Genomic DNA, 24654 nt, shown 5'->3' with positions numbered 1-24654 from the left:
AAGAGGAGAATGTGCAAGAAAGTAATTTAGAAAAAAGTATTTTTCTTTGCTGAGGTAGTGGACTATGGGTGTGAAATATTGCATGTACTTTCAGAAACAATTGGTGTGTCTGTTGGTTTAGCTGAATTGATTTTTCTTTCCTCTTTATACTTTGCTACTCCGTTTGGCTTGTTGGATTGAAGATAGGGACATATTTGGAAATGAAGATCATGTAAAAACAAAATATAGTATGTCCCCGAAAGTCTCAGTGCCAGGTAAAGCTATTAAAGCTTATAAAAACATTTTAGAAAAAAAATTAAAAAAAATAAAAAAGCATTTTAGAATAACAGTAACAAAGAAAGGATACTGACCATTACCCACTTTTCAGGTTCCATAATTTAAAACTGACTTAGAAAGTTGAGAAAATGTACCTTTCTCCTTCCTTTCTGTGCAGAGGAGATCAACCATCCCTCTGGAAAATCGTCACATTAAGATGATGTATTGGTTAGTCGTGCTGAACCGCTCTAGCTCATTAGAGCTTAAAACTGCACCAAATGTTGAGACTCTAGGTCGATAAAGATAAGGGGGGGAGGGGTTGAGGGGGTTGTTGTGTTATACAAGTTTATTATTATTTAAACAGAAGAGGAGCCCAAAATCTCAGAGACGGAAAGAACCTCGGTGGTCCAAAAAGATTCCCCTCTACAGTCTGCCTCCCGACAAGTGGTCATCCCGTTGTTGCTTGAAGATCCCCAGGGAGGGGAAGGAAGCCCATCGTTTTCCTGGTCAACCCATTCCATTTTTCCATTTTTCCTCCTAAACAGCCTAAATCGACCTCTTTGCAACTACTAACTACCGCTTCTAATGCCCCTTTGGGAGGAGGGGGAGGGGAGGGTCCTGGGACCAGCAGAAAAAGTTACTGCCTCTTCCTGGTGATGACCTTGAAAATACCGGCAGGCAGGTCTCCTGTCCTCTTTAACTCTCCGTTCTCCAGACCCTTCCTCTCCATCCTGGTGGCCCTCTCCGGAGGACTTTTCCAATTTGTCAACCTATTTCCTTAAATAAAGCGTCCAACTTTATGAGAGCATCACAAAAGGAGGTTTCGCGTTAAATAATTTGGGACATCACAGACCTTTCCTTCCCCATGCAGCTACTCTGCTCTGTGTCCTAGATTCCTTACTTTTCTGGACAGCTCTAGGTGGTTTTTTCCTTTTCCTATGATTGGGTTGGGGAGGGGGGCGGGCTTCCCACTCCTTCATTGAGGTCCTGAGGTCTGGAATCAGTTGGGCTGGGAATGGGGCAACAGGTGAATGGGGACAGGGGGCGTGGTCTGTCTGGGGAGGAGGGCAGGCTCCGCGGTTCGGGGAGCGCTGAGTCAGCAGAGGGAAAAGTGCGGGTCGAGGCAGGGCGGGCCCCAAGTCCTCACATGCTCCGATGCAGCGCCGGGAATGTTAATCAGAACCACGTTGTCCCTGCCCCCACCCCCCGGCCCTGTTTTGGGTGGTTTCTCGCCAGTGTTTTCTCCTCTTTTTGTGTCTTGGGGCAGAACCCGGGAGATTCCTGGAAGGTTGATTTTTGGTTTGTTTGTTTTTGGTGGAGAGGGCGAAAATCATAGCAAAGGCAGGCCAATGGGGTGCCGGCAGGGCGGAGGAAGGAAGACTTCCTGAGTCACCCTGGCATCCGGGACAGGTCTAGGCACGGCCCGATCACCCCACTGGGCCGACTCCTGCTGGGGAGAGCTAAGGGAGGGCAGACGGCACTGGAGCCTTCTTTCCGAAGGGCATCTCCTCCCCGTAGTGGCTCAGGTGTTCTGTTCGAGTGGGCTTGTGCACTGGGGTGACTGAGGTCAGGCTTAGGGGAGGGACCTCAGCAGCCTCTGCTCGCCACCCCATCCTGTGTGATCTTGAGCAAGTTATAACCTCTATGGGCCTCAGTTTCCTCATCTGTAAACTGTAGGAGCTGGGCCCTAGAGCTCCTTCCCACTCTAAATCCGAGATACAGAATGGAGGAAGGGGCTTCTGTGATAAACAATTTGTCACACCCGCGCCTTATAGGTGCATGCTAGTGACTGCGCAAGTCACTGAGAAGTGGCCGACTGTTGTCACTGGAGAGCCGGCTGCGGCTGGTGGGGAGATCGAAAGGGCACGTAAGTGCCAGAAAAGTGAATGCGGTTTGATTGAGTGCAATGCCATAGGGCATTAGAATTCCAAGATCAAAGATCTTCTCGGGTCTGGTCTGCCAATATGTATTTCTGGATTGGTGAGGACGTGGGCTTTGTCGATGTGTCAGGGTGTTTGGGGTGGGGGGGCACGACAGCCTGGTGATTGGCTGACCCCACGGGGGAGGAGGAGCAGGCTGGTTCCAGGGGCTCCTCCCATAAGCCAGTGAAGTCCTCCTCTCCATCCATCCCTGGCGCAGCACCATCTCTGGGGGTTGGGATGGAGGGGAATACCAGGCCAGGAAGCAGGAGTCAGTCTGTCCTTCCACCCGGCCTGGCCTTCTCCCATCCCCCCGGAGCCACATGGTGGGATGGGAGGGGTGTCGTAAAGGCCCATACTCAGCATCCTCCTTCAATTACATCCGACAGCCGGGGCCCCTCCCGGTTCAGTGCTCTCCGCAGCCTCATCCCTGGTCCCTTTCCTCCCTCCCCGCCCCCAGCCCGGCCGGGAAAGAGAGAAAGAGGCCCGTCATTGTTTTCCACTGAGAGCCAGAGAAAGGCCGATGGGGCCAGCGCCCGCAGTCCCCAGGGCTCGGCACATCTGTCTCCGCCACGTGACGGGGCCCCGGAGCCGGCCAGGAGGATGACCTCATTGCCACCGGCCCACCCCGCCCCCACCCGTACGCGCAGGCAGAAGTGTGGTCCAGAAGGGAAGGGGAGTGGGGGAGGATACCAAGCATTTATTAAACGCTAACTATGTGCCAGGAGCTGTGCTGAGCATGGAGAGTGGTGGGCGGATTTCTTGGAAAATCCCGAATGGTTTAGTTTCGAAGTGGGGCCGCCAGGAATCACTCCAGAAGCTTCCTGGCTCCCTTCGGGAACCACTGTGTTCACCCTCTCCCACTCCGGGTCCCACATTCCTCCAGAAATCCATCCCCTTATTTCGTGGGGTAGAAAACAAGGGAGATGGGGAAGTTAAACGACTTACCCATGGCGACACAGGAAACTAACCGCTGCCGAGCAGCTTGTGTGAGGGGCCCAGTCCCCCAATGACCCCCGAATCCTGAGATCCTTTTCTGCTACATACCGAGGCTCAGCTCCGGTGCCTGCCCGGCCCCCAGCCCCACCCCAAGCCTTTCTTCATTCCCCCTCCTCCCCAGCTGAAGGGGTGATCTCTTTCCTCAAATTTGTTATTACACCTTACACCCTATGTCATGTCCAGCTGAGTACATGTCATAGCTCTTTTTCCCTGGGGCCAAGAACTGTTTGATTTTTTTTTAGTGTTTGTAACCCCAGCATGGAGCAAAGGAAGCTCTTAATTTTTTATTTGCTTAATAGAAAAGAAGCTCCATCCTTCCTATTAGGGGCTTACAGAATAATGCCAATTCCCCTTTATGATCTCCCTCCTTGCTCACCCCGTTCCCCATTCTTTTATACCATAACCCAGCCTGGAGTCCCCTCTTCCCTGCCTAGCCAACCTGAATTCACTCTAGAAGAGCCAGCTCAAGTTCTACCCACTCCAAGGAGCCAATCCATACTGATCTTCCTCTTCTTTGGCCTCTTCTACCAGAGTAACTCTGGCAAATCACAACCTCTGGGCCTCAGCTTTCTCACCCATAAAAAGAGAGGGTTGGTCTGGACACCCTCTCAGGTCTCCTTCCAGCTCCAGCTGTATGAATCCACACTCCCCAGGGCATCTGCATAATCCCACCTCCCGTAACTGGAAGATGCTTAGAAATATGGCCCCTTGCACTTTACAAATATAGAAACTGAGGCCCAGAGTGATGGATCCAAGATTATCAAGTTAATGGCAAAGCTGGAACTACTCCCCACACACTTCCTTTGACTCTCTTCAAAACACAGGCCTGATAACAGACAGGGAGCCATCTTGAACGCTTCCCCAAATGTTTTACACACCCCTACTGTACAGTGTCCTTGGAGCCAAGGTCCAAGGCCTGTATATTCTCTTGTCTCCTCCACAGTGTAGATGAATTCAGTGGGCCCCAGTGAAACGGACTGACCGAATGGACTCTCACTGTGTTTCTTACTCTTTAGCTCTGGCACCAGGTAGTGCCACCCTCTCCACCCCATAAATCTAGTCAGAGAGCTCATTTCACTCTGGTAATTGGCAGTAGGACTGGGCCCCTCACAAAAGCCCAGGACATGGAAGCCAAGAGGATCCATCCACTCCCTTCTCAATCTCCTTTCTCCCTCCATAGCTGACTGATTCTGCTATCCACTCCCCCACCTTATGCCTTGCTCAGAAACCAAGGAGTTAGCCCCAACTGCCATAGGAGAGCATATTTGTGGCCTCATCTCTCCACTTCCTTTCTATTTCTTCTCTAGCTCCCATGCTCATCTATCAGCAGAAGGACTGAGGAGTAGGACAACACTTAAAAAAATTTAACTCTGCTGTTTTAATTGTAAAAGTTCTTTTGAGGAAAAAAAAAAAGAACAAACAAAAGCGAGAGGGGCTGCCTGAGGCCTAAAGGGGCACCACCAAGCTGTGGCCCACATCTGCCTGTGTGGCCACTGTCAGGCGGCACCCCTCCCCCACTCCAGCCCCCTAAACCTACAGGGTGTGTGGGCAGCTCCCACTGGGATGTAAACAACAACCAGAGGCATCTCTGCGGGACCTCAGGGAGGCCGGGCTGGCATCACAGTGCGTTCGAGAAGAGGGGATGGGCACCTGGAGGGCTCCCAGGGGAGCTGAGCTCTCCTGCCCCTCCTTCAGTCCCACAGATTCTCTGCCATTCACGAGCAGGCACAGCTGACAGCTTCTCTCCATGCTTGAGATTTAAGGGGATCAAAAGGCACTCAGGAGGTCTTTTAAGGCCTTGTGGAATCTATGCTATCTAAGCCCTGATCCCGTGGGTTATATGCTGGTGGGCACAAATATCAGCAAAGTTCAGCTCCAGAGTAAGAGCCAGCGTTATCTATGGGTATAGAGCACAGGTCCAGGGTGCAGAGGACCACCAAGCATGTCGATCAGGGCTAGCGCCCAGGCAGCTCCCACAGGGGGCCTTACAACCTTGGGGGGTGGGGTGGGAGGTGAGAAGGAAAAGGATGGAGTCAGACCAGGGAAAGACCTCACCTAGGCATTAGGGGCCCCTGGCAAAATCCCACCAAGTGGCCTGGTGTTAGGAGGGACTGCAGCTTCCCCTTCCCCATTAGCCATCGGGAACAGGACTAGAAGAGGGAAGAGTTAGAGACTGGGCAGCTATCATGGCCCAGTCTTCACCCCTCCTCTGGGCTCTGGCCAGATTCCCAAAGAGGAGCCAATGGCCAGAATCCATGCCGTAAGTAGACAGTGGCCGTGGTTCAGGGTGAAGACAGGTGAAGAAGCCTTAATGTTTTCAGCAGAAAGAAGGGGATGCTTGGATTTGCCCCATAACCCTATCCGGAGATGTCTAGGAGTGACCCTGCTTCACAGGGTCCTGTCATTTTGTTCAGGTAAGGATTTAGGGCTGGGGAGCAGGCTCTCCTGGGTTCTCTCTCTAGGCCACCATAGCCTTGGGTGTCCATCGGGCTCCCTCCCCTATCTGCCTCTGCTCCCACTTCCAACGAAGAGGAAGCCGAGTCACTCAAAACTAGAAACCAGATCCCTCTCCCCTACTCTTGGTCCCTTTTTCAAAGCTCAATGCTCTAACTGGGGATCAAGGCAGTTGCTGTGAGAGCCTCCCAGAAGGGGACTGATTTCCTCTAAGTCCATGCCATGAAGTCAGACCACCTTGGGCAGACATATACCTACAAAGGAGAGGGGGAGAGGGACTGGTTAACCATACAAAAGGGGCAGGGGAAAGTGGGACTTGGCCATCCCTACCAGGAAGCCCCTAGAGGCTCTCTCTCTACCTGAGCAGACATCTGCATTGGGGAAGGGGAAGGCTGGAGCAGAGGCTCAGCAGGAGAGGCGAAGGGGACAAGGTTAGAGGTTGTCATACATGCGCAGGGTCTGCTCCAGTTGCTGGCTGACCCGCTGGTAAAAGAGAATCTGCTGCCGTAGATAGGACTGCATCATGTGCTTGAAGTCCAGCACCCGACGCTCGTGGAAATGGTTCATCTCAGCCTGCAGAGCGAAGCCCACCACGCGGCAGCGCTTGCGGATCCCGTCGGCCTCGTCCTGGTCCATCTTGCCCTCATCGCTCATGCGCTGGCTCTCCTTGACCTTGGCGAAGGCACCTGGACCCCACGAGAGCAGAGAGGGAAGGAGAAACTTTGAATCTGGCCTGTGTGCATAGTCCACTCTTATCTTCCCAAACAGATTGAGGACTCAGGGAGGACAGGCAGCAGGCCTTCTCCTCTGGCTATTACGAGGCACAGCAGAACACCGGAGCCAGGACTCAGCATACCCGGCTGGGCTCAGAGAACACTAATAAATTATTCTAGTGCATCATGGTCACAGAATCATAGACTTAGAGCTGGAACGGACCCTAGAGGTCATTTATCTCTCAGTGACCTTCTCACCCTACACAACTTAAATCTGCACAATACACAGAATTGAGAATTTCCTAACCCACTGCCCTGTGTGGCTTACTATTGCTTCATGTGTGCATGCCTGACCTCTCCAACAAGAAGACAAACTCCTTGAGGGCAGGGAGGTGCCTCAGATTTGGTTCCTTCCTATCTATGATCTAGCACAGGGCCAGCTGTGTTATAAGTTGTCAACAAATATTTGCTGATGTATCAAAAACTCTTAATTTTTGGAGACAGTGAGATGTGGTAGATGAGGCCCTGGGCTGGGAGTCAGGAGGCTTGGTTTCTAGCCCCATTCTAGCTTTTCTACTAACTCACCGTGTGACATTGGACAAGTCCTCTGAGCCTCCATTTCCTAATCTGGCTAATGGGAGAATAACCATAACCTACCACCATGAAAATGAAGTGGCGTAAAATTAACTCAGATCTTATGACTTTGTGTCAATTGAATGAGTTGTGGCTTTTCTCCGTAGGAAGCACAAAGGAAAGAGTGTTGGCTTTGAAGTTAGGACACCTGGGCTTCAGAAAGTCCAGTTCTGTCTCTATGTGACGACAGTCAAATTACTTAACCTCTCTGGGTCTCAGATTCCTCACTTATAAAAGAAGAGGGTCAGACTAGATGACCTCTAAAGTCCTTTCCAGTTCAAAATCTACAACATTATAAAGAGGATTCCCTAAATGTGTATGTGTAGGTGGGTGTGTGTGTGCGCGTGCGTGCGTGTGCGTGTGCGTGTGCGTGTGCGTGTGCGTGTGTGTGTGTGTGTGTGTGTGTGTGTGTGTGAGAGAGAGAGAGAGAGAGAGAGAGGGAGGGAGGGAGGGAGAAAGAGGAAGAGGGGGAGAGAGAGAGAGAAGGAGGGAGAGAGAGGGAGGGGAGAGAGAGAGGAGGGGAGAGAAGGAGAGAGGTGGGGGAAAGGGGAGAGAGAAAAGGAGGGAGGGAGGGGGAGAGAGAGAGGGAGGGGAGAGGAGGGAAGAGAAGGAGAGATGGGGAGAGAGGTGGGGGGAGAGGGGGGAGAGAGGTGGGGGGAGATGGGGAGGGAGAGGGGGGAGAGAAGGAGGGAAGGAAAGAGAGAGAGAGAGAGAGAGAGGGAGGGAGGGAGGGAGAAAGAGGAAGAGGGGGAGAGAGAGAGAGAGAGAAGGAGGGAGAGAGAGGGAGGGGAGAGGGAGAGGAGGGGAGAGAAGGAGAGAGGTGGGGCAGAGGGGAGAGAGAAAAGGAGGGAGGGAGGGGGAGAGAGAGAGAGGGAGGGGAGAGGAGGGAAGAGAAGGAGAGATGGGGAGAGAGGTGGGGGGAGAGAGGGGAGAGAGGTGGGGGGAGGGGGAGAAGGAGGGAGGGAAAAAGATAGAGAGAGAGAGAGAGGTGCGATGTATTCTCATCAAAAGAAACAGGACGGGGGAAGTAGAATGAGATGAGCCTTGGACCTACAGTCAGAACAGACCTGAGTCTTAATTCTGTCCCAAGACACCTACAAGTTGTATGACCATGGGCAAGTCACTTCTGAACCTCAGTTTCCATATCTGTAAAATAATAATACCTCCTACCTCCCCCTCTCTCAGGGCTATTCAATGGTGCTGGACATTAAGGATACAAAAACAGCCTGTTCTCAAGGACCATACATTCTGCGTTTATGTAAATACAAGATACTGTTACTTCTTTAGAGTCTAGGGTCCTCCTCGGGCATGGTGACATGATTAAGGGAGCAGACTATTGTTAAGAACTGCAGAAGTATGTACAAACCATTCTTATCTATTCACTAGGTGACAGGTGGTTGGGGCAGTTCTGGTTTTTCTGCGTTCTTGAAAGTGATCAAACTTCATTTCCTTGAGTCTATTGTCAAATGAGCCATTAGCACTAACTCAGACGGGCCATCACCCTCCCTTCCCCCCTCGGTGAGCTTGACTGACTGAAGCTTGGCTTATGAAAATACAAACAGGACCACGGTCATGCCAATGTAGGGTTGCTTTTTCAGAAATGACAAGGTGGAGAGATGGGCTGGGGGAGGGGACGAGCCACTCCATAGACTTGATGGTAGGTTCCTCTGCCCTCGTCCCCTCAGATCCTACTGAAAGTGAGGTTTGCCAGGCCCATCTATGCCCACAGAGGATCCAAACAGTACTTTCTGAGCCAAATCATTCTTAGGAATGCTTGAGCTGTTGATTTCTTTTCCTTCTGCTCAGACCTTGTATTTGGAAGCTTTTGAAGAGCCAAAGCATACATTGTGAAATAGTCCCAGAGTCTCAAGAGATGGAAGGGAAAACTTGAGAGACCTCGGTCTAGTCCAACTCAGACCTGTGAGAGAATTCCCACCAAGTGGCTCGCCGTCCAGACTCTCTCTGCCTGAAGACCTCCTGTCAAAGGGAACCAACTCACTTGGGAAGAGTTCTAAGGAAGTTTTTCCTTCCAGACAGCCAAGCCTGCCCTGCCAGGACCAAGCAGAGTGGGCCTAATCCTCTGCCTATGTGGCAGCCCTACAAATATTCACAGGCAACCATCGTGTTCCCCTTGCCTAGCCCCAGGCACAGCCAGGTGCCACGGACTTGGAGCTAGACTCAGTGAGGGAGGAGACAATGTTACAAATGGTGTGACTCTGGATGGTTCATTTAACCTCTTAGTGCCCAGGTACGTCTCTAAGACTGTAAGACACGGAGAAGTCCCCTGTTTGCTTTGGCAGAGAAAGAAGAAATCCTGCATCTGGTCCAAAATGAAAAATCTCTCCCCAGTGAGGGCTTCTCCAGAGGGGTACCACCTTCTCTTGTCTATTTTCCTCTCTACTCTGTGTTCTAAGTATATATAACATTATATATAAGTATATATATAGTATATATAAGCATATATATACTATATATATTTAGAACACTAGTCTGCTTTAGCAGAATTATAAATGGGGCCACAGAGTCAGACCCAACTGAAAAATTAATATTTTATTATATTATGGTTATATTAATAGCATATTAGTATATTATATTGATATAATCTATGTTATTGTTATATTGATATAATGTTAACATTACATTACATTAACATATCATAATATAATGTTATGTTATTATATTAATACATTATAAGATATATTATTATATATTATTCCAAAAAAGGAAGGTGATGAGGAGTAATCATGGTGTATGGTTCATCTGGATTCAAGTTTCAGCTCTCCCCCTTACCAGCTGTGTAACCAAGGGCCGGTAACCTTTCCTTTCTAGGTCTCAGTCCCTCATCCATACAATAAGGCAATTGGACTGTATGATCGTAGTAATGCTAATAAAACAATATCCACACATTGCTTTAGGGTTTGCTAAGTACTTTCAGTACTTTATCTTACACCCTGTGAGGTAGGTTAACACTGGTGGTTATCTTCTCTGACCGGGAGCCAAGGCTGAGAGGTGTTAAATGACTTGGCCACGGTCATACAATTAGCCATGGAAATGATGCTGTGTGAAGGAAGTACAGATGCTTAGGCAGGGAAAAGACGGATGGAGGGGGCAGGGTGGGGTAGGGGCAAAGTATTTTCAAGTATTTGAGGGCCTGCCATTTGGAGAGAAGGTTAGATTTGTTCAGCCTAGCCCCAGGGGTCAGGAAGAGGAGCAATGGAGAGAAGTTACAAAGAGAGATTTGGGATCAATGAAAGGAGAGAGCTGTCCAAAAGTGCAAGAGGCTGTCTCTGGGAGCGCTGAGTTCCCCATCTCTGGAGGTCTTCAAGCAGGGCCTGGTTGAGGTGATTCCCGCATCATGAAGGAGCTAACTAGACCAGCTCTGTGCTCCTTTCCATCTCCGGGGTTCTATGATTCTACAAACATGAATAAATACTTCCTAAGAAATAGAAACAGGCTGCTTTCCAAGGAAGCCAGCTCCCTCTCTCTGGAGGTCTTTATGCGAGGGCTGGATGACCCTTACAGTGAATGCAGAGATAGATGGTTTGGGGAGGGGCTCACCTAGACCCCAGAGCTCCCCTTCTGCTCTGGTACGTCATGACTTGTTGAGCACCTACTATGCGTAGAGCAGGAAAGGGAGACAAAAAAGTCTCTGCCTTTAGGAGGCTTCTAGTCTATCTGGAGAGACGAAGCTTGAGCAATGACAGGTTAGGGTTAGAGCCGAGATTTGCGGGAGGATTAGAACACAACATTCTGAGCCCAAAGTGCGAATGCGTGGAGGGAGCTCGGTGACGTTTGGTTGGAGAGGTCAAGGAAGGCTTCCTGGAGGTGGCAGGCCATGAACTGGGGATTTTGTAAATTCAACTCAATAAGCAATTATTAAGCTCCTACTATGTGCAAAGCATCGAAGGTACAAAGATGAAATCGGATCCTGTCCCTGCCTTTAAGGAACTTCCAATGAGGAAGGGAGCTATCAGAGGGCTCTAACAGGAGCCCTACTGCTGAAATCTCCTCTTTCCTCATCTCTGATTCAGTTTAAGGCTCAAGGGCTGCCCCCTTCTCTTACTTCCCCAGTTGTTAAAGTAAGCTCCTTGAGGGCAGAAACTGTCTCACTTTTGTATGTGTCTCAAGCACCTCGCACAATGCCTGGCACATAGTAGGTGCTTAATAAATAAATGTTTGTTGATTGAATGTATGGTTAGGGAACAGGGAGAGGCCTGGCTGGACTAGCGGGTGCACGTAAAGGAATCGTGGCTGGAAGAGTCGGTGAGGCCTGTTGGTAGAAGGTTTTGAATGGCAGGTGGGATGAGAAGCGCAGATTCCGTACAGGGACAGTGAGTTGACACCAAACCTAATACCCCAGTGTGAACAAGATAAGGAAATGAGAGGCAGCTTCCACGGGTGGCCCTGGTTCTCATACCCAAAGGGTCAAACTCCTTCTGGCACCTTCTTGTTTCTGCAACTACCCTGGAGCTGTGAGCTTCATCAAATCTGGCCCTTGATTCCATTCAGCGGACATCCGGGAGACGGTGGGGTCTGGCAAGAAGAGCGTGCAGTCCTCGGGAGTCCGGAGACTCTTACTGGCTGTGTGACCCCGAGCAGCTTCCTCATCTATAAAACGGGGCTAACCACACTCGCACAACCCGCCTCACACGGTTCCTGCGAGACTACTTCATGAACTGGGAAATGCCAGAGCCGTTCACGCCGCCACGCTGCTACGCCCGACCCAACTCAACACTTCCCTCCTCTCCTGTGTTCCCGCTCCCACCGCGTGCTACTGGGTTATGATGTGAGGCAAGAGAATGAGCAGACGCCAAGGAAGTCAGAGGACCCAGGCTCAAATCCCAACTCTGACTAGGGATGTGTCCTTTCACCTCCCTGGGCCTGTTTCCTCAACTGTCAAATGAAGAGATTGGACGAGGTGACCCTGAGGTCCCTGTCTGCCCTTACTTTCTGATCCTGTGATTTGTCACCAGTGAGGGCCTTCTGAAGACCCTAGCTTGAGGCCCACCACACAGTCAGCCTTGTCCTTTCTCACTGCCCTGTGTCTCCTCCTCACTCCCCATCTCCGCCAGGTAGCCTGGTCTCTTCTCTATGCCCAGCATGCGTCCTATTCATTTTAACTCTGAGCATTTTCTTGGGCTGTGTCCCTTGCCAGGAGTATCCTTCCCTTTCTATCCAAATCCTTTAGGCTGAGCTTAAGGCTCCACTTCTCTAGGGAAAAAGACTACTCTAGCCCACAAGGATTTCTCTCTGAATCACAGTTTAGCATTGATTCCTGTTCAATATATGTAAGGTCCACCTGCCCAACCAGACTGGGAGCTCCCTGAGGGGAGAGTCCATTATCTCCTCCTCCTATCCTCCTCACAGCCTGGCACAGGACTAGGCACAAATTGGGCACAAGGAAGACTTTTTTGGGGAGGCAGTCAGGGTTAGGTGATTTGCCCAGGGTCACAGAGTTAGTAAGATTTGCACTCAGATCCTCCTAGACTCTAGGGGCGGGGCACCACCTGGCTACCCCAGGAAGACTTTTTAAAGTGTAGAATTTCAAATCTTTGGACAGGTAAGAGATATTTGGGCCCCAGGAGCTCACACCTCCAGATCACTGCAACACCCCTCAAAAGGTCCTGCACAGATGACTGGTTTCTGCAGAGAGGGGAAGAAAGGACTTGCCCAGTTTCAGAAGGCATCAGGGGCAAAGCCAGCACCGGAGTCCAGTCACCTTGCTGGCTGAGTTAGCCAGGGAAAGGTGAACCCAAAAGTCAGGCTCTACTTGGCCCAGGACTTTTACTGGGACTCTTGTATCCTGACTGCTTCAAAGGAACCCATCGACTGAGGGACAACTGAATAAATTATGATATATGGATGTAATGGAGAAGGACATGGCAAACCACTGTAGTATCTTTGCCAAGAAAACCCCAAATGGGGTCACAGACAGTCAGACAGGAACGACTGAAGGGCAACAGTAACAAATATGAGTGTAATGGGATATCACTGTGCAGGAAGGAATGATGAAGAGGAGACAGTCAGAGAAGACCTATGAATGGCTACAGGACAAAATAGCAGCATTAAGAGAATAGCCACGATGATGTCTATAAAGTAACTGAAATGATCACTACCGGGAGGAATGTTTCATTATCTCCTCAACAAGGTTCTCTGTTAAGTTTTCCACTGCTCATACTTCCTCCCTCTTGGCAGAGAGGTGGAAGACCACAGGGACAGACTAGTGTAAATACTGCCCAACAAGGTTTCTGTAGCAGATGTTTCCGATTGTTTTTCTTTGACACAAAGAAAGGGTTCGATCTGGAAGGGAGTGAGAGAGTGGTTGTGATCAAAAGACATCAATAAAACGTTTTTTAAAATAAATAGGACAGGGGCAACTAGGTGGCACAGTGGATAGAGCACCAGCCCCGAAGTCAGGATGAAGTCCAAACCTGACCTCAGACGCTTGACATTTACTAGCTATGTGACCCTAGGCAAATCACTCAGCCCCGAATGCCTCGCAAAAAAATTAAAAATGATATAACAAACAGGATAGGTTCTGCTCTATCTAGACAGGTTTGGATATAGCCCTACTCAGAAGCAGGAGGATGGACCTGAGAAGCAGGAGCTTCCATCTCAGGGCATCCGTAAAGACACTACTCTTCTAGATAGAGATTGAGCCACGATAAGGAATTCTGGTGCCTGGGGCATAGTCAGACAAATGGCAGGGCAGGGTTGGTTGAGGAGGAGAGAATCTAAGGTATGGCCACTCATGTGGGGCTGAGCGTTGGGGAGATTGAAAACAGAAGCTGGAGCACCTGGATTGAAGAACTTCGGGAACTTGGAGGCCTGGGAGTTTGAAAGGGGGTTGGGGATGCAGAAGAAGACTGGAAGCCAGGAACTGCACCAAGTGGGGAGGAAGGAGAGAGATTGGAAGGTCCAGAGATGACCCCCAACAAGGAGTGTCCAGAGGGAACATTGAAGGAGCATTGAGGGACCATGGCAAAGGGAAGCTCGGCAAGTGGCAGTGGGAACCACCTTCTCCTCCTCGCCCAGAGCAGCCAGTTTTGGAGATGGTGCCAAGAGAAGGGGAAGAGATCTAGCATCATGGGTTCATGGGACCAAGGATTTAGACCTTGGAGGTCATTGGTCCAATTCCCATATTTGACAGCTGAGGTCTGAAGAGTCAAAATTCAAAGTCAGGTCCTCCACCTACATGCAAAAATCCATAGATGACCTCTAAGGTTCTTCTAATTCTAAATCTATGAACTTATAGTCTTTCCACTGTCCCACAATGGACAAAGATTTCAGGAGATGCAGTAGAAACAGAGGGCGGGGAGGGCAGGGATTGGGAAGATCTAAGACTGACTTTATTATGGGTTGGGTAGGGGAAGACAGAAAATGGACAGTAAGAGTTAGTGAGACCAGCCTGATAGCCTGCCCCAACCATGATCTCTTATTGGGGAAATCTAGAATTCAGTTTATTATGGGCTGGGTAGGGGAAGAGAGAAAATAAGCAGTAAGAGTTAATGAGACCAGCCCATATAGACTTCCCCAACCATGATCTCTCACCATGGCCAGATGGCAGGATAGGGTCCTGTCCAAGCAGAGAGGTATGACCATTCTTGGGACTTAGACTAGACCCCTCTTTGGTCCCTTCCAGATCCAATAATCTTAAGACTCCAGGATCTCATGGGACCATGAAACATAAAAGCTGAGACTGTAGGATCTAGTCCAAAACCTTCATTTTTCACGTGAAGAAGTGGCACCCAGAGAAGTGAAGTGAGTTGGCCAAAGTCACCCAGGCAGTAAGTATCCCAGGCAGGATTTGGATCCAGGCCATCTCATTCCATACTCAACATTCTTGCCCTTAGACCAGTGCTGCCTTTAAAAACATCTCCAAAGGCTCAGATGCTGGACAGGCTGACCAGAGACCAATCCCTGCTGAGGAATCCTGGGAAAAAAAAACAGCCAGAAGGGTAGGCTACAAGTTTGAAAATTAAAGACTCAGGCCTTGACTGCTCCCTCTTCTTCTAAGAAAGAGCCCCCAAAAGCAAGGATTCCTTCAGTCCAGGGCCCCATCTTCTCTCTCCCGCATCCTACCACTTATCCTCTTTGGGACTGCAGAAGAAGTAGCCCAGGTCTTAGAGTGCCACAAGACTGAAGGCTAAGGTTAGAAAGATGAACCCGGTTCCAAAAGTCAGATTTGGCTTAAGGTGATGACAAAAGGGAGAGAGGAAAAGTGAAAGTAGGGTCTTGGGGTTGGGCTTCTCCTCGATGCAAATTTGGCATTAGGCTCTCAATGTGTTCAGAGGCAAGGAAGGAATGAAGGAAATGAGCTCACTGATTAAACACCTACTATGTGCCAGGCGCTGTGTTAAGTACTTTACAAACATCTCACTGGATCTGCACAACCCTGGCTGTTATTAATCTTCATTTTACAGCAGAGGAAACTGAGGCAAACAAAGGCTAAGTGACTTGCCCAGGGTCAAACAGTCAGGATTTGAATTCCGGTCTTCCTGACTCCAGGCCTAGGCATTCCATCCACCGTATCAATAGCTGTCTCTAGCAGGGAGATCTAAGTTATCATAAGGTCTCAGACTGAAGTGAGGCCCAGATCTGCTGCTAGCCAGTTATATAATCTGAATATCTGGGCCTCAGTTTTCTTATCTGTAAAATGGACTGGCAAACATGCAGGCTCTCCTTTCCAATGCTAACATTCTGTGGGCCCATCCTTGGTTATGGGGCAGGCCCCCTACACTGGGTCTGATATTGGTGCAGAAGACAAAGATAGAGAAGTGAAGTCTACTGCTTCCCAGAAGGCAGGTCCAGATCCCAGCCTGCTGAGTCACTGGTATAGCTCCAGAAAGGCTCCCACCCGCCCTAAGCCTGGTTTCCTTCCTCTGGCAAAGGAAGGGGTGGACTTGGGCCAACAAAGCCCTCCCTAGCCCCTCTCCTTCCTTGGATGTGGCTTCAGAGTCAGGCCTATAGGGCTGGGTCACGATATTCCTGAGGCCTCCCCTTCCCTTTCCTGCTGGGATCTTCCCTAGTGAGTGACTGGCCCTGATCTACTGATCTTCTGGATACCATGGCAGCCCATCATGCCTGACCCTCTTCGGAGGCCACAGAAGTAATCCTTCCTAGGGATTTTAGCAGACACAGAATTATAGAACGTCAGACGTGGAAGGGGATCAAAGCCTTCATCTAGTCCAATAACCTCACTTTACAGAGAAAGAAACTGAGGAGAGACAAGGACTAGAAAGGGGACTTCCTCACACTTCCTCACTGCTACCTGTCATGTGCTCACTCCAGTCACACAATAGGCAGAATAGGATGGCTCTAGGGACTTAGCACCCTGGTACTTCCTTTCTCTGGGAAAATAGGACTAATAGGGCAGGGTGCTCTTCCCAACACAACACTCCCTCACCCCAACCCTCTCAAGACTCCCAATCCAGGCTGGCTTCCCCACCTGTGTATCCTTGCCTGTGATATCAGAAAAAACCCCCGGGCAGAAGGGGCCTCCAAAGACAGAATCCAGATAGGTATAAGCTAGAAAAGTTTCAATGCATATTCTGGCTCATGCTTGCTTGCTCTCTCTGTCTCTCTCTGTCTCTGTCTCTGTCTCTCTGTCTCTTTCTGTCTCTCTGACTCTCGCTATCTCTCTCTCTACCTCTCTGTCTCTCTGTATCTCTCTCTCTCTCCTTCCCCTCTTCTTTCTCTCTCCTTCCCTCCCCCCTTTCTCTTTCTCCCTCTTTCCCTTTCTATTTCCCTCTTCTCCCTCCTGTCTCTCTCCCCCCACTTTCTGTCTGTCTGTCTCTCCATCTCCCTTGTTGTCTCTCTCATCCCCCCACTTTTTTTCTCAACCTGGAGAGTGGGTCCTTGGAGATGAGAAGCTTCTCTACCCCAAGGCTTATTACGTGGGGAGGTAGTGGGTGATCCCCCAAGTCAGGGGAGTGGCTACAGACCCAAAGTTCTGGACTTAAGGGGTCCTAAGGAGAAAGATCAACAGACAAAAAGTCCAAGGTAACCCTACCACCCTAGGCAACACCAGAGGGGAGGGAGCCCAGAGCTGGAAGTCAGATGTCTGGGTTGTCCCAGCTCTTCTCTGTGATTCTACAGCCCAGATTCCCCTACTTCTTCACAGATGATCCTCTGTGGGGCCCTTCCTCTGGAAGATGTTAAATAAAGCAACACGCATAAGATCATAAGACCAGGGTGTCATTTGGTACCTCCCTTGCTCCCAGGTAGGCCTAACCCTCTCCAACTGGCTATGATCAACAGCTCCTCTGGACAGCCAGGGCAGAAGGGCTTGGGGCATCATCTTGAAAGATACCACCCCCACAGGCAGGAAATTTGGTTTTACCTGACTCCTTTCCACTGCAACTTGAACCCAGTTACTGGGGATTATTAAACCATCCGCTCAACTTCACGGGACCGGGAGGGGATCGGCCTCAGAAGCTAATAAGAGCTCCCACTTCTGTCACACTTGACAGTTTACAAAACACTTTCCTTAAAACAACTATTATTATTATTAATTATTATGACTGTCATTGCCACTTTCCAGATGAGGAAACTTGAGGCTCCAAGAAGTCTGCCCTCTGATTTGCCCAAGGTCACACAGCTAGTAGGTGTCAGAGCTGGGACTCAAACCTAGGTCCCTTCTCACTCCAAGCCCTGAGTTTTTTCTATTACCCCAGACTATCTCCTCAACTCAGAGGCCCCAAAGATCCCCAGAGACACCCCTGCCTTCCCAAGTGGATCCAGGGCTAGGAAGAGAGCAAGCAACAGACTTCTAAGATAGGCTTCTGATCTCACCTAGATAGATAGATAGAGATAGAGGGAGAGAGAGAGAGAGAGAGAGAGACAGAGAGAGAGAGAGACAGAGAGAGAGAGACAGACAGACAGACAGACAGAGACAGACAGACAGAGACAGAGAGACAGAGAGACAGAGAGAGAGAGAGAGAGAGAGGGAGAAAGAGAAAGAGAAAGAGAGAGAGAGAGAGAGGGAGAGAGAGAGAGGAGTGGAGAGGAGGGGAAAGGACAGGAGGAGAGAGGAGGGGAGAAGAAAAGAGAGGACAGGAGGGGAGGAGAAGGGAGGGCAGGGGAAGGCAGGGGAGGGAAGGGGAGGGAAAGGAGCACATGCAAGCAGCTGCTCAGCCAGCCCCCACCCACCCCCAACCTCCCCCACGAAGGAACATACCAATCTACAGAGATCTGGTCTAACCAGCTCTTGCCAGGTCAGGCACAGGCTCTCGTGTGACCTTGTAAGGCTCAGTTCTGCCCAGAGCCTCATTTCTAGCTGCCCATCCCCCTAAGGACCCAACATCCCAGGAGACACCATCCCCTCCTCAGTCACATCTGGCCAGCTGATATAATCTGAGCAGAAAGAGACCAACAACTCAAAGGGGGCAGTGCCTTTGTAAAGGCTGACCCTACTCTGAGGAGAGGGAGGAAGCCTTTCTTCCACTCCCTCCCCACTCCCCAGGAGGAGATGGCTGGGCTGTTCCTAGAAAGGAGCAGGTGTGGAGCTGAGTCCCCAGGGGGCTATGCCCAGCACCACCCTAGCCACAAGACCCAGAGCTTCTCCCTCTGGGCTCCCCCATTCTCACCCTCTTTTCTTTCAACATCTTCCTAGCAGTTGGTGTCCCTCAAACCTCAATGCCCTACAACCTCGGAGGTCACTTAGGTCCACCTTCATCTTACAGATGAAGAAACTCAGCTCACAGATGTGTAAAGCTGGCCTGAGATCACTGCAGTGATGGGCGGCCAATCAAGAAGCGGTGCCCGGGCCTCTTGTCTTCTTAACTCAGCAGAAGCCTTGACCCCTGGTCTCAGACCACTGAAAGAGGAAGAGGAGGAAGGAAGTCCAGCCCCCACTCCCATGCCATCCTATTCTGGCTTCCTTCGATCATGAAAGGATTCTTTGAGGGGGAGAGAAATGAGAATGAAGGAAGGGGAAAAGGAGAAGAGGATAGGAAGGGGAAAAAGAGAAGAGAAAGGAAGGAGAAAGAGAAAGGGAGGAAGAGAAGGGGGATGAAAAAGTAAAAGGGAAGGGGTCTGGGGAAGACAGAGCAAATGCAGGAGAGGAAACTGAGGAAAGAAAGAAGAATGTAGAGGAAGAGAATGTAGAGAGGAAAGAAGGGGAAGGAGAGAGGAGGGAGGAAGACAGAAAAGGAGAAATAGATGGGAAAGAAAAGGGCAAAGGAAAAAGAAGGGGGAAGAGAGAGAGGATAGGACAGGAGAAAAATCCTAGGATCCCAGATTTTGAGATGGAAGAGAGCTTCCCAGGCCATCTAGTCCCACTCCTTTATTTTATATTCAAGGAAACAGGCCTAGAGAGCATGTGAATTGACCAAGGTCACCAAGGGAGCCAGAGCCAGGATTGGAACCCAGGTCTCTTGACTGCAAATTCAGGATTCTTTCCATAAAGAAAAACACAGTAGGCAGAGAGGGAAAGCAGGAAGGAGAAGGAAGGGAAGGAGGAGGAGGAAGATGACAGAGGAGGGTGGAGGAAAAGAACAGATGGGAACAGAGAGAGAACAAGAAAGAAGAGGGATGAGGAGAAAGAAGGGAAGAGGAAAGAAGGGAAGGGAAGGGGAAGGAACAAGGGAGGGAAGAGGGATGAGAAAATGAGAATAAAGTGGCAGCTAAAGGAGTGTGAGGCTGGCACAGATAGTATTCCTGGTGTGTGGAGAGGCCAGATCCCCACAGCTGATCCTCAGCATCCAGAGGCTGGGCCTCCATCCTAACCTGACCCCCAGCTTCCAGGACACAGAGGCTGGGCCTCCATCCTGACCCCCAGCTTCCAGGACACAGAGGCTGGGCCTCCATCCTAACCTGACCCCCAGCTTCCAGGACACAGAGGCTGGGCCTTCCATCCTAACCTCCAGTTTCCAGGACACAGAGGCTGGACCTCCATCCTGACCCCCTGCTTCTAGAACACACAAGCTAGGCTTCCATCCTGACCCCCAGCTTCCAGGACACAGAGGCTGGAGCCTCCATGCTAAACTAACCCCCATCTTCCAGGACACAGAGGCTGGGCCTCCATCCTAACCTAACCCTCAGGTTCTAGGACACAGAGATTGGGCCCTCCATCCTAACCCCCAGCTTCCAGCACACAGAGGTTGGGCCTTCCATTCTAACCCCCAGTTTCCAGGACACAGAGGCTGGGCCTCCATCCTGCCCTGTCAACTTGCCCTACCCAGTTTCCCCTCAATTTAACTCAATAAACACTTGTTCCCCCTTCACAGGATTCAGAACCACCCCACATCCCTAGAGGCCTCAGCCCCCATTGAACATGTTCTTTGTTCTGTCTTCCTGGGAGAAGGAAGGCTTGAAAGGAAATGCAAAGAGGTAATTTAAGCAGAAGAGTGAGGTGAGGAGGGGAGGAGAGGCAAGCAAGGGGGAGCCCAGACCCAGAGAGCTCCTGGCCCTTCCTGCAGGCCCAGCCCAACCCCCTCCAGGCAGTCTTTCTGAGTTCCAGAGCTGACCTAGGCCAGCTCCAGCCTGTGGGTATGGCCACACTTCCCCTTTGCCCAGCAGCCTCTATTCCCTTAGTGACCCCCCTCGGCCCCAGGAAGAAGCAGCAAAGTCTCCATCAAGCTTTTCCAACAGGTCCCCTCACCCCAAGATTCTGAACTGGGAGGCACCGGGCAGGGAGGCTCAGTTGTGGACCCATGCCAGGGATCCTGACAGTATGGCGGCCTGCCCAGGCAACAGGGACCTGCCTAGTTCAGCCGGTGACTCACCCAGGGTGAGGAAGAAAAGGATGAGGGAGAGGTGAAGGGTCAAGAGAAGAAAGACAAGAGGAAAGGAGGAGGTTGGACGGTTACAGGGTAAGAGCAAGGACTTCTGGTCTCCTTCCCCTGACCCACCCTGGGCTCCACTGTGCAACCTGGAATGAATCACTTCCTTTCTCTGTTTCTTGTCTACACCTTCACTTACTCTTTGGGAACTGATCCTGGTAAAAAGAATGGTGGTTTTGTTTTTTAAAGCCTTGTGACGTAGCAGAAGACTTGGGTTTAAATCCTACTCTGTCACTTAGTAGTTTGGGCAAGTCACTTAACACTCCCTGGGCCTCAGTCTCCCTCATCTGTAAAATGAGGACCAAGTTACAGGCAGTCAGAGCTCCTGACCCAAGAGGTTCGCGGTGGACTGGCATCCCCAAAGAAAGTAAACACGGGGCAGAGAGAGTGTAATGGCGAGAAGCCTGGAGGGTGAGGCAGGAGCCTTGGGTCCTAGTCTTGGCCCTGCTCCAACTAGCTGTATAACTTTTATCATTTTTCCTCTCTAGACTTCAGTTTCCTTATCTCTCAAATGGGGATAATGACCCCCTATCTCAGAAGGGTGCTGCAAGAATGAAATGAACATATCAGAGGGAAAAGTCTTGAAAAGAACCGTTTTGGCCAGACAGAAGGTGTGGGATATTGTTATTAAAAAGGAACAGGGGCTCCCCTGCCCTCCATCCTTCCCTGAGCCCCTCCTTAGGGCCAGCCCCAGTCCAGGCCTTACCTTTCTGCAGGTGGATGATGTCAGGGAAATTAGAGAGCAGGCCCTGGTACAGGGAAAGGCGATCCAGCATTTGGAAGAGGTCATTCTTGGGCTGCTCGGCAAACATCTCGCCCACAGTCTCGTAGGTCTTGCCTGTGTGGGAGATGGCGTTGTTGAGGGCATCAGAGCTGTAGGGGGGGTCCAGCTGGAAGGAGTAGCTGATGGCCTGGAAGGCATTGCCCAGCTTCTGGAACTCCTTTCGGAAGCCCCCGATGTGCTTGCGCACGAGCTCTGAGGCCACGTTGGTGAGCTGCAGCACGCTGTCATCCATCTTCTTGCTGAAGGCCTTGAAGGCATCCACACGGTCCTCCACATCCTGGAGGTCCTGGTGCTCAGTGGGGATCTGGAAGGTCAAAAGGAAGCTGGCCCCCACCATCTCATCCTTCTCCGCCCGCCGCTTGCCCATCTTCCACTGCTTGTCATCCAGGCAGCTCAGGAAGTGCTGGAAGCCCTCATACTGGGACAGCACGGGGTGGCTGGTCATGTGGTCCATCCACAGGATCAGCCTGCGCTTGCGCTTCTCAATGAAGTCCTCCTCGAAGCGGCCTGTGGCCTGCTTCTCTGGCAGGTGCGGCACTGAGATCACTGTGAATTTGTGCAGCAGCCTGTTATACAGCCAGTCGAAGTGCTTGTAGCGCCGGTAGACGGGTGAGCCCACGTGGCTGGGCGTGAGTTTGTAAGAGATGTAGCTTTTGATGCCCTTGAACTTGGTCTGCTTGGTGGGGTCTTCCACAGAACAGGCAAAGGGGTGGGGGCTGGCCTTCCACTGAGGGCCTTTGGGACCCATTTCAATGTAGTAGGCCTCAGCAATCTTGGCCATCATGGGTACATCGCCCAGGATGAAGGCCTCCACACCCGAGCGGACAAAACAGGAGAAGCGGTTCAGATTCCGCCCAACCACGCTACCCCGCTTGCCAGAGGCAGTGCTGTCCTGGCGCTCTAGGGGTGGCTTGGGCCGGAAGCTAACGTGTTGGTTGGGATAGGCACCGGGATAGGACAGGTTGAGAGGGGGGTGCCCATTGGTACCCAGCCCAACACCCCGTGGCTCCTCCACCACAGTGCCCCCGTCATCCCAATCATCCCAGTCCTCATCATCATCCTCAAAGCTGCCCTGGTGAGACATGATGCCTGTGTTGACCACAGGGGAGACATAGAAAGAAGTCTCATTGCTGGGAGAGCTGGCCGGGCTGTTTGAATAGTCTGTGTAGTTAGAGTCTGAACGACATCGGAGGATCTCCACATAGGAGGCAGGGAATAGCCCAGTCTCCCCCCGGCTGTTCTTCCCCTGTAGCCATCCATCCAAGGAGGTCTCACTGAAGACCACCAGTTCCTCATCCTGTTGGATGCTGATCTCCTCTTTGTTTTCACTCTGGAAGTCATAAAGTGCTCGGCCTTTCAATGCCATGGCTGGAGTTGGGTATTTTTGATAGGGAAAGAAAGTCTATGGGAAAGGCAGAGGGGAAGAGGGTGCAGCTCAGACCCCAAGTAAACTTAAGTAGGGACAGGGCCTTCTGACATGCACATGCAGAAACACACACACGCAGTCACCAAGGGTCCACAACAATCTTGTCCCTTTACCCTCAACACAGGCCAGAAGTTCAAGTGTGGCCCTTGCATTCCACACAGCTCTCACCCCCCTGGTGGAAAGTGACATAGCCCAGAGAGGGCTGCAAACAGTTTGTTCCAACGGGGCTCTGATTTGGTCCTAGGTGACAATACAGGCCAGAGAAGGGGGCCCTGCCAGGACACCATCACCCATTAGGTACTCATTTCACAGTCTCCATCTGGCTTCTTGTTTTCCCACAGCCTGCTCTGGGCTGCAATTTTACATCTCTTTCCTCCCTAAGTCTCCCAAAAGGGAAAAAAAAAAATCACACCTAGATACCAGCACTGTAAAACAGGCCAAGAACCCAAAGAATGCACTTTAAGTGAGAACAGTGCCCCAGAAAAAAAAGTTCAAAATGAAAAGTAGCTAACAGTTACCTCCTTCCAAAAGCTACTCACTGGTTAGTTTGCTTGTGGGGATATCTTAAGGATTTTTTGCTTGCTTTCTTTCTTCCCTTTCCTCTTCTTAGGAACTGGGTTTAAAAAAAAAATTCCAAAAAGCCCAAGAGGGGCAAAAGGAAAACCTAACAAGGCTGAAATAAATCCAAGGGTGGACGCCTCCCTCTCGCTTCCCAACAAGATCCGGGGGAAAAAAACAACAGCAATCCAAGGCTTACACAAGACCTCGGGAAAATTCACGTGAACTTTCAGATCAAAACAGACCATGCAGCAAACCTGGATCCAGAGAAAAAGGAGGGTCTTGGGGCCAAGTTCCTTTGGGCCCCTGAACCCTTGGCTTGAACACTTGTCCTCCCTCTCTACACTCCGCCCCCCCCCCAAAAAAAGACCCTCCTCAGTGCCTGGGGAGATTGAGAGGAATCAAAAAGGTACTGAAGGAAACCCTCAGCCAGATTCTTTTGGAATCTTTTGTTTGCTTAATTCTTGGTCAGTTTCCACCCGCCTGAAACTGACTCGCAGCAAAAAGCTAGGAACTTGGGAGCCAGACCAAAGTACGCGGAGGAAAGCCCCGGATAAAATCAATCATTAAAACACAAGCCAACCCACCCACCCGCCACCACCAACAGTGGGCACAAGGGCTCTCCCCCAAATCCCCGCGGAGGAAAACAAAATGCAAATTCCACACTCACGAACACGCAGACACACACAGAGAGCGGTATTTCTCAAAAAAAAAAAAAAAAAAAGGCTGAAGAGTTGGGAACGAGGTGTGATCCTGTTGGCTTGTCTCCGAGTCCCGGCTGGGAAGCGATGGGCAGACCTTCTCCCAGGACCGAGAGGCACCTCAACAATCAACTTTGCAGCGATTACAAGAAGCTGGTTTAAAAAAAATGCGATTCCGGGTTCTTGTGTCCAGAGGGGGAGGGATGATTGGAGAAGGAGGGAGGGAGGGAGAGAAGGATAGATGAAGGGAGGGAGACTCGCAGGGAGGGCGGAGGAGAGAGAGCCGCCAGAGGAGTTCAGCAAAAACAGAGGCACTTCCGTTTGGACCGAGGGATGGGAAGGAGAAAGGGATGCAGTCCCCGGCGCAGCGCCGGGGGAGCGGGGTGGCCCCGACCCAGCTGCCCACCTGCGCTCACAGCCCTCGGGGC

The 24654-nt window shown here is 50.9% G+C and overlaps 1 protein-coding gene across 1 annotated transcript; it reads right to left on the bottom strand.

Moving 5' to 3' along the window:
- Positions 1–4532: 4532 nt before the first annotated feature.
- Positions 4533–24079, bottom strand: SNX33 (sorting nexin 33). The gene is made up of 2 exons (XM_036736743.1): positions 21464–24079; positions 4533–6313 (listed from the first exon to the last, which is right to left on the bottom strand). The coding sequence occupies exons 1-2, from the start codon at positions 22905–22907 to the stop codon at positions 6060–6062; spliced, it is 1698 nt and encodes a 565-aa protein (XP_036592638.1). The 5' UTR covers positions 22908–24079; the 3' UTR covers positions 4533–6059.
- Positions 24080–24654: the final 575 nt, after the last annotated feature.

The sequence above is a fragment of the Trichosurus vulpecula genome, chromosome 8 (assembly GCF_011100635.1).
Source record: "Trichosurus vulpecula isolate mTriVul1 chromosome 8, mTriVul1.pri, whole genome shotgun sequence".
Classification (NCBI taxonomy): domain Eukaryota; kingdom Metazoa; phylum Chordata; class Mammalia; order Diprotodontia; family Phalangeridae; genus Trichosurus; species Trichosurus vulpecula.
The sequence above is the reverse complement of the archived record's forward strand: the minus strand, read 5'-3'. Positions and strand labels throughout refer to the sequence as shown.

Coding starts and splice junctions, on each gene's coding strand:
- SNX33 (XM_036736743.1), bottom strand. CDS start 22,907: ATGGCATTGAAAGGCCGAGCACTTTATGACTTCCAGAGTGAAAACAAA. Junction 6,314..21,463: donor CATCATCCACCTGCAGAAAG/GTAAGGCCTGGA, acceptor CGTGGGGTCCAG/GTGCCTTCGCCAAGGTCAAG.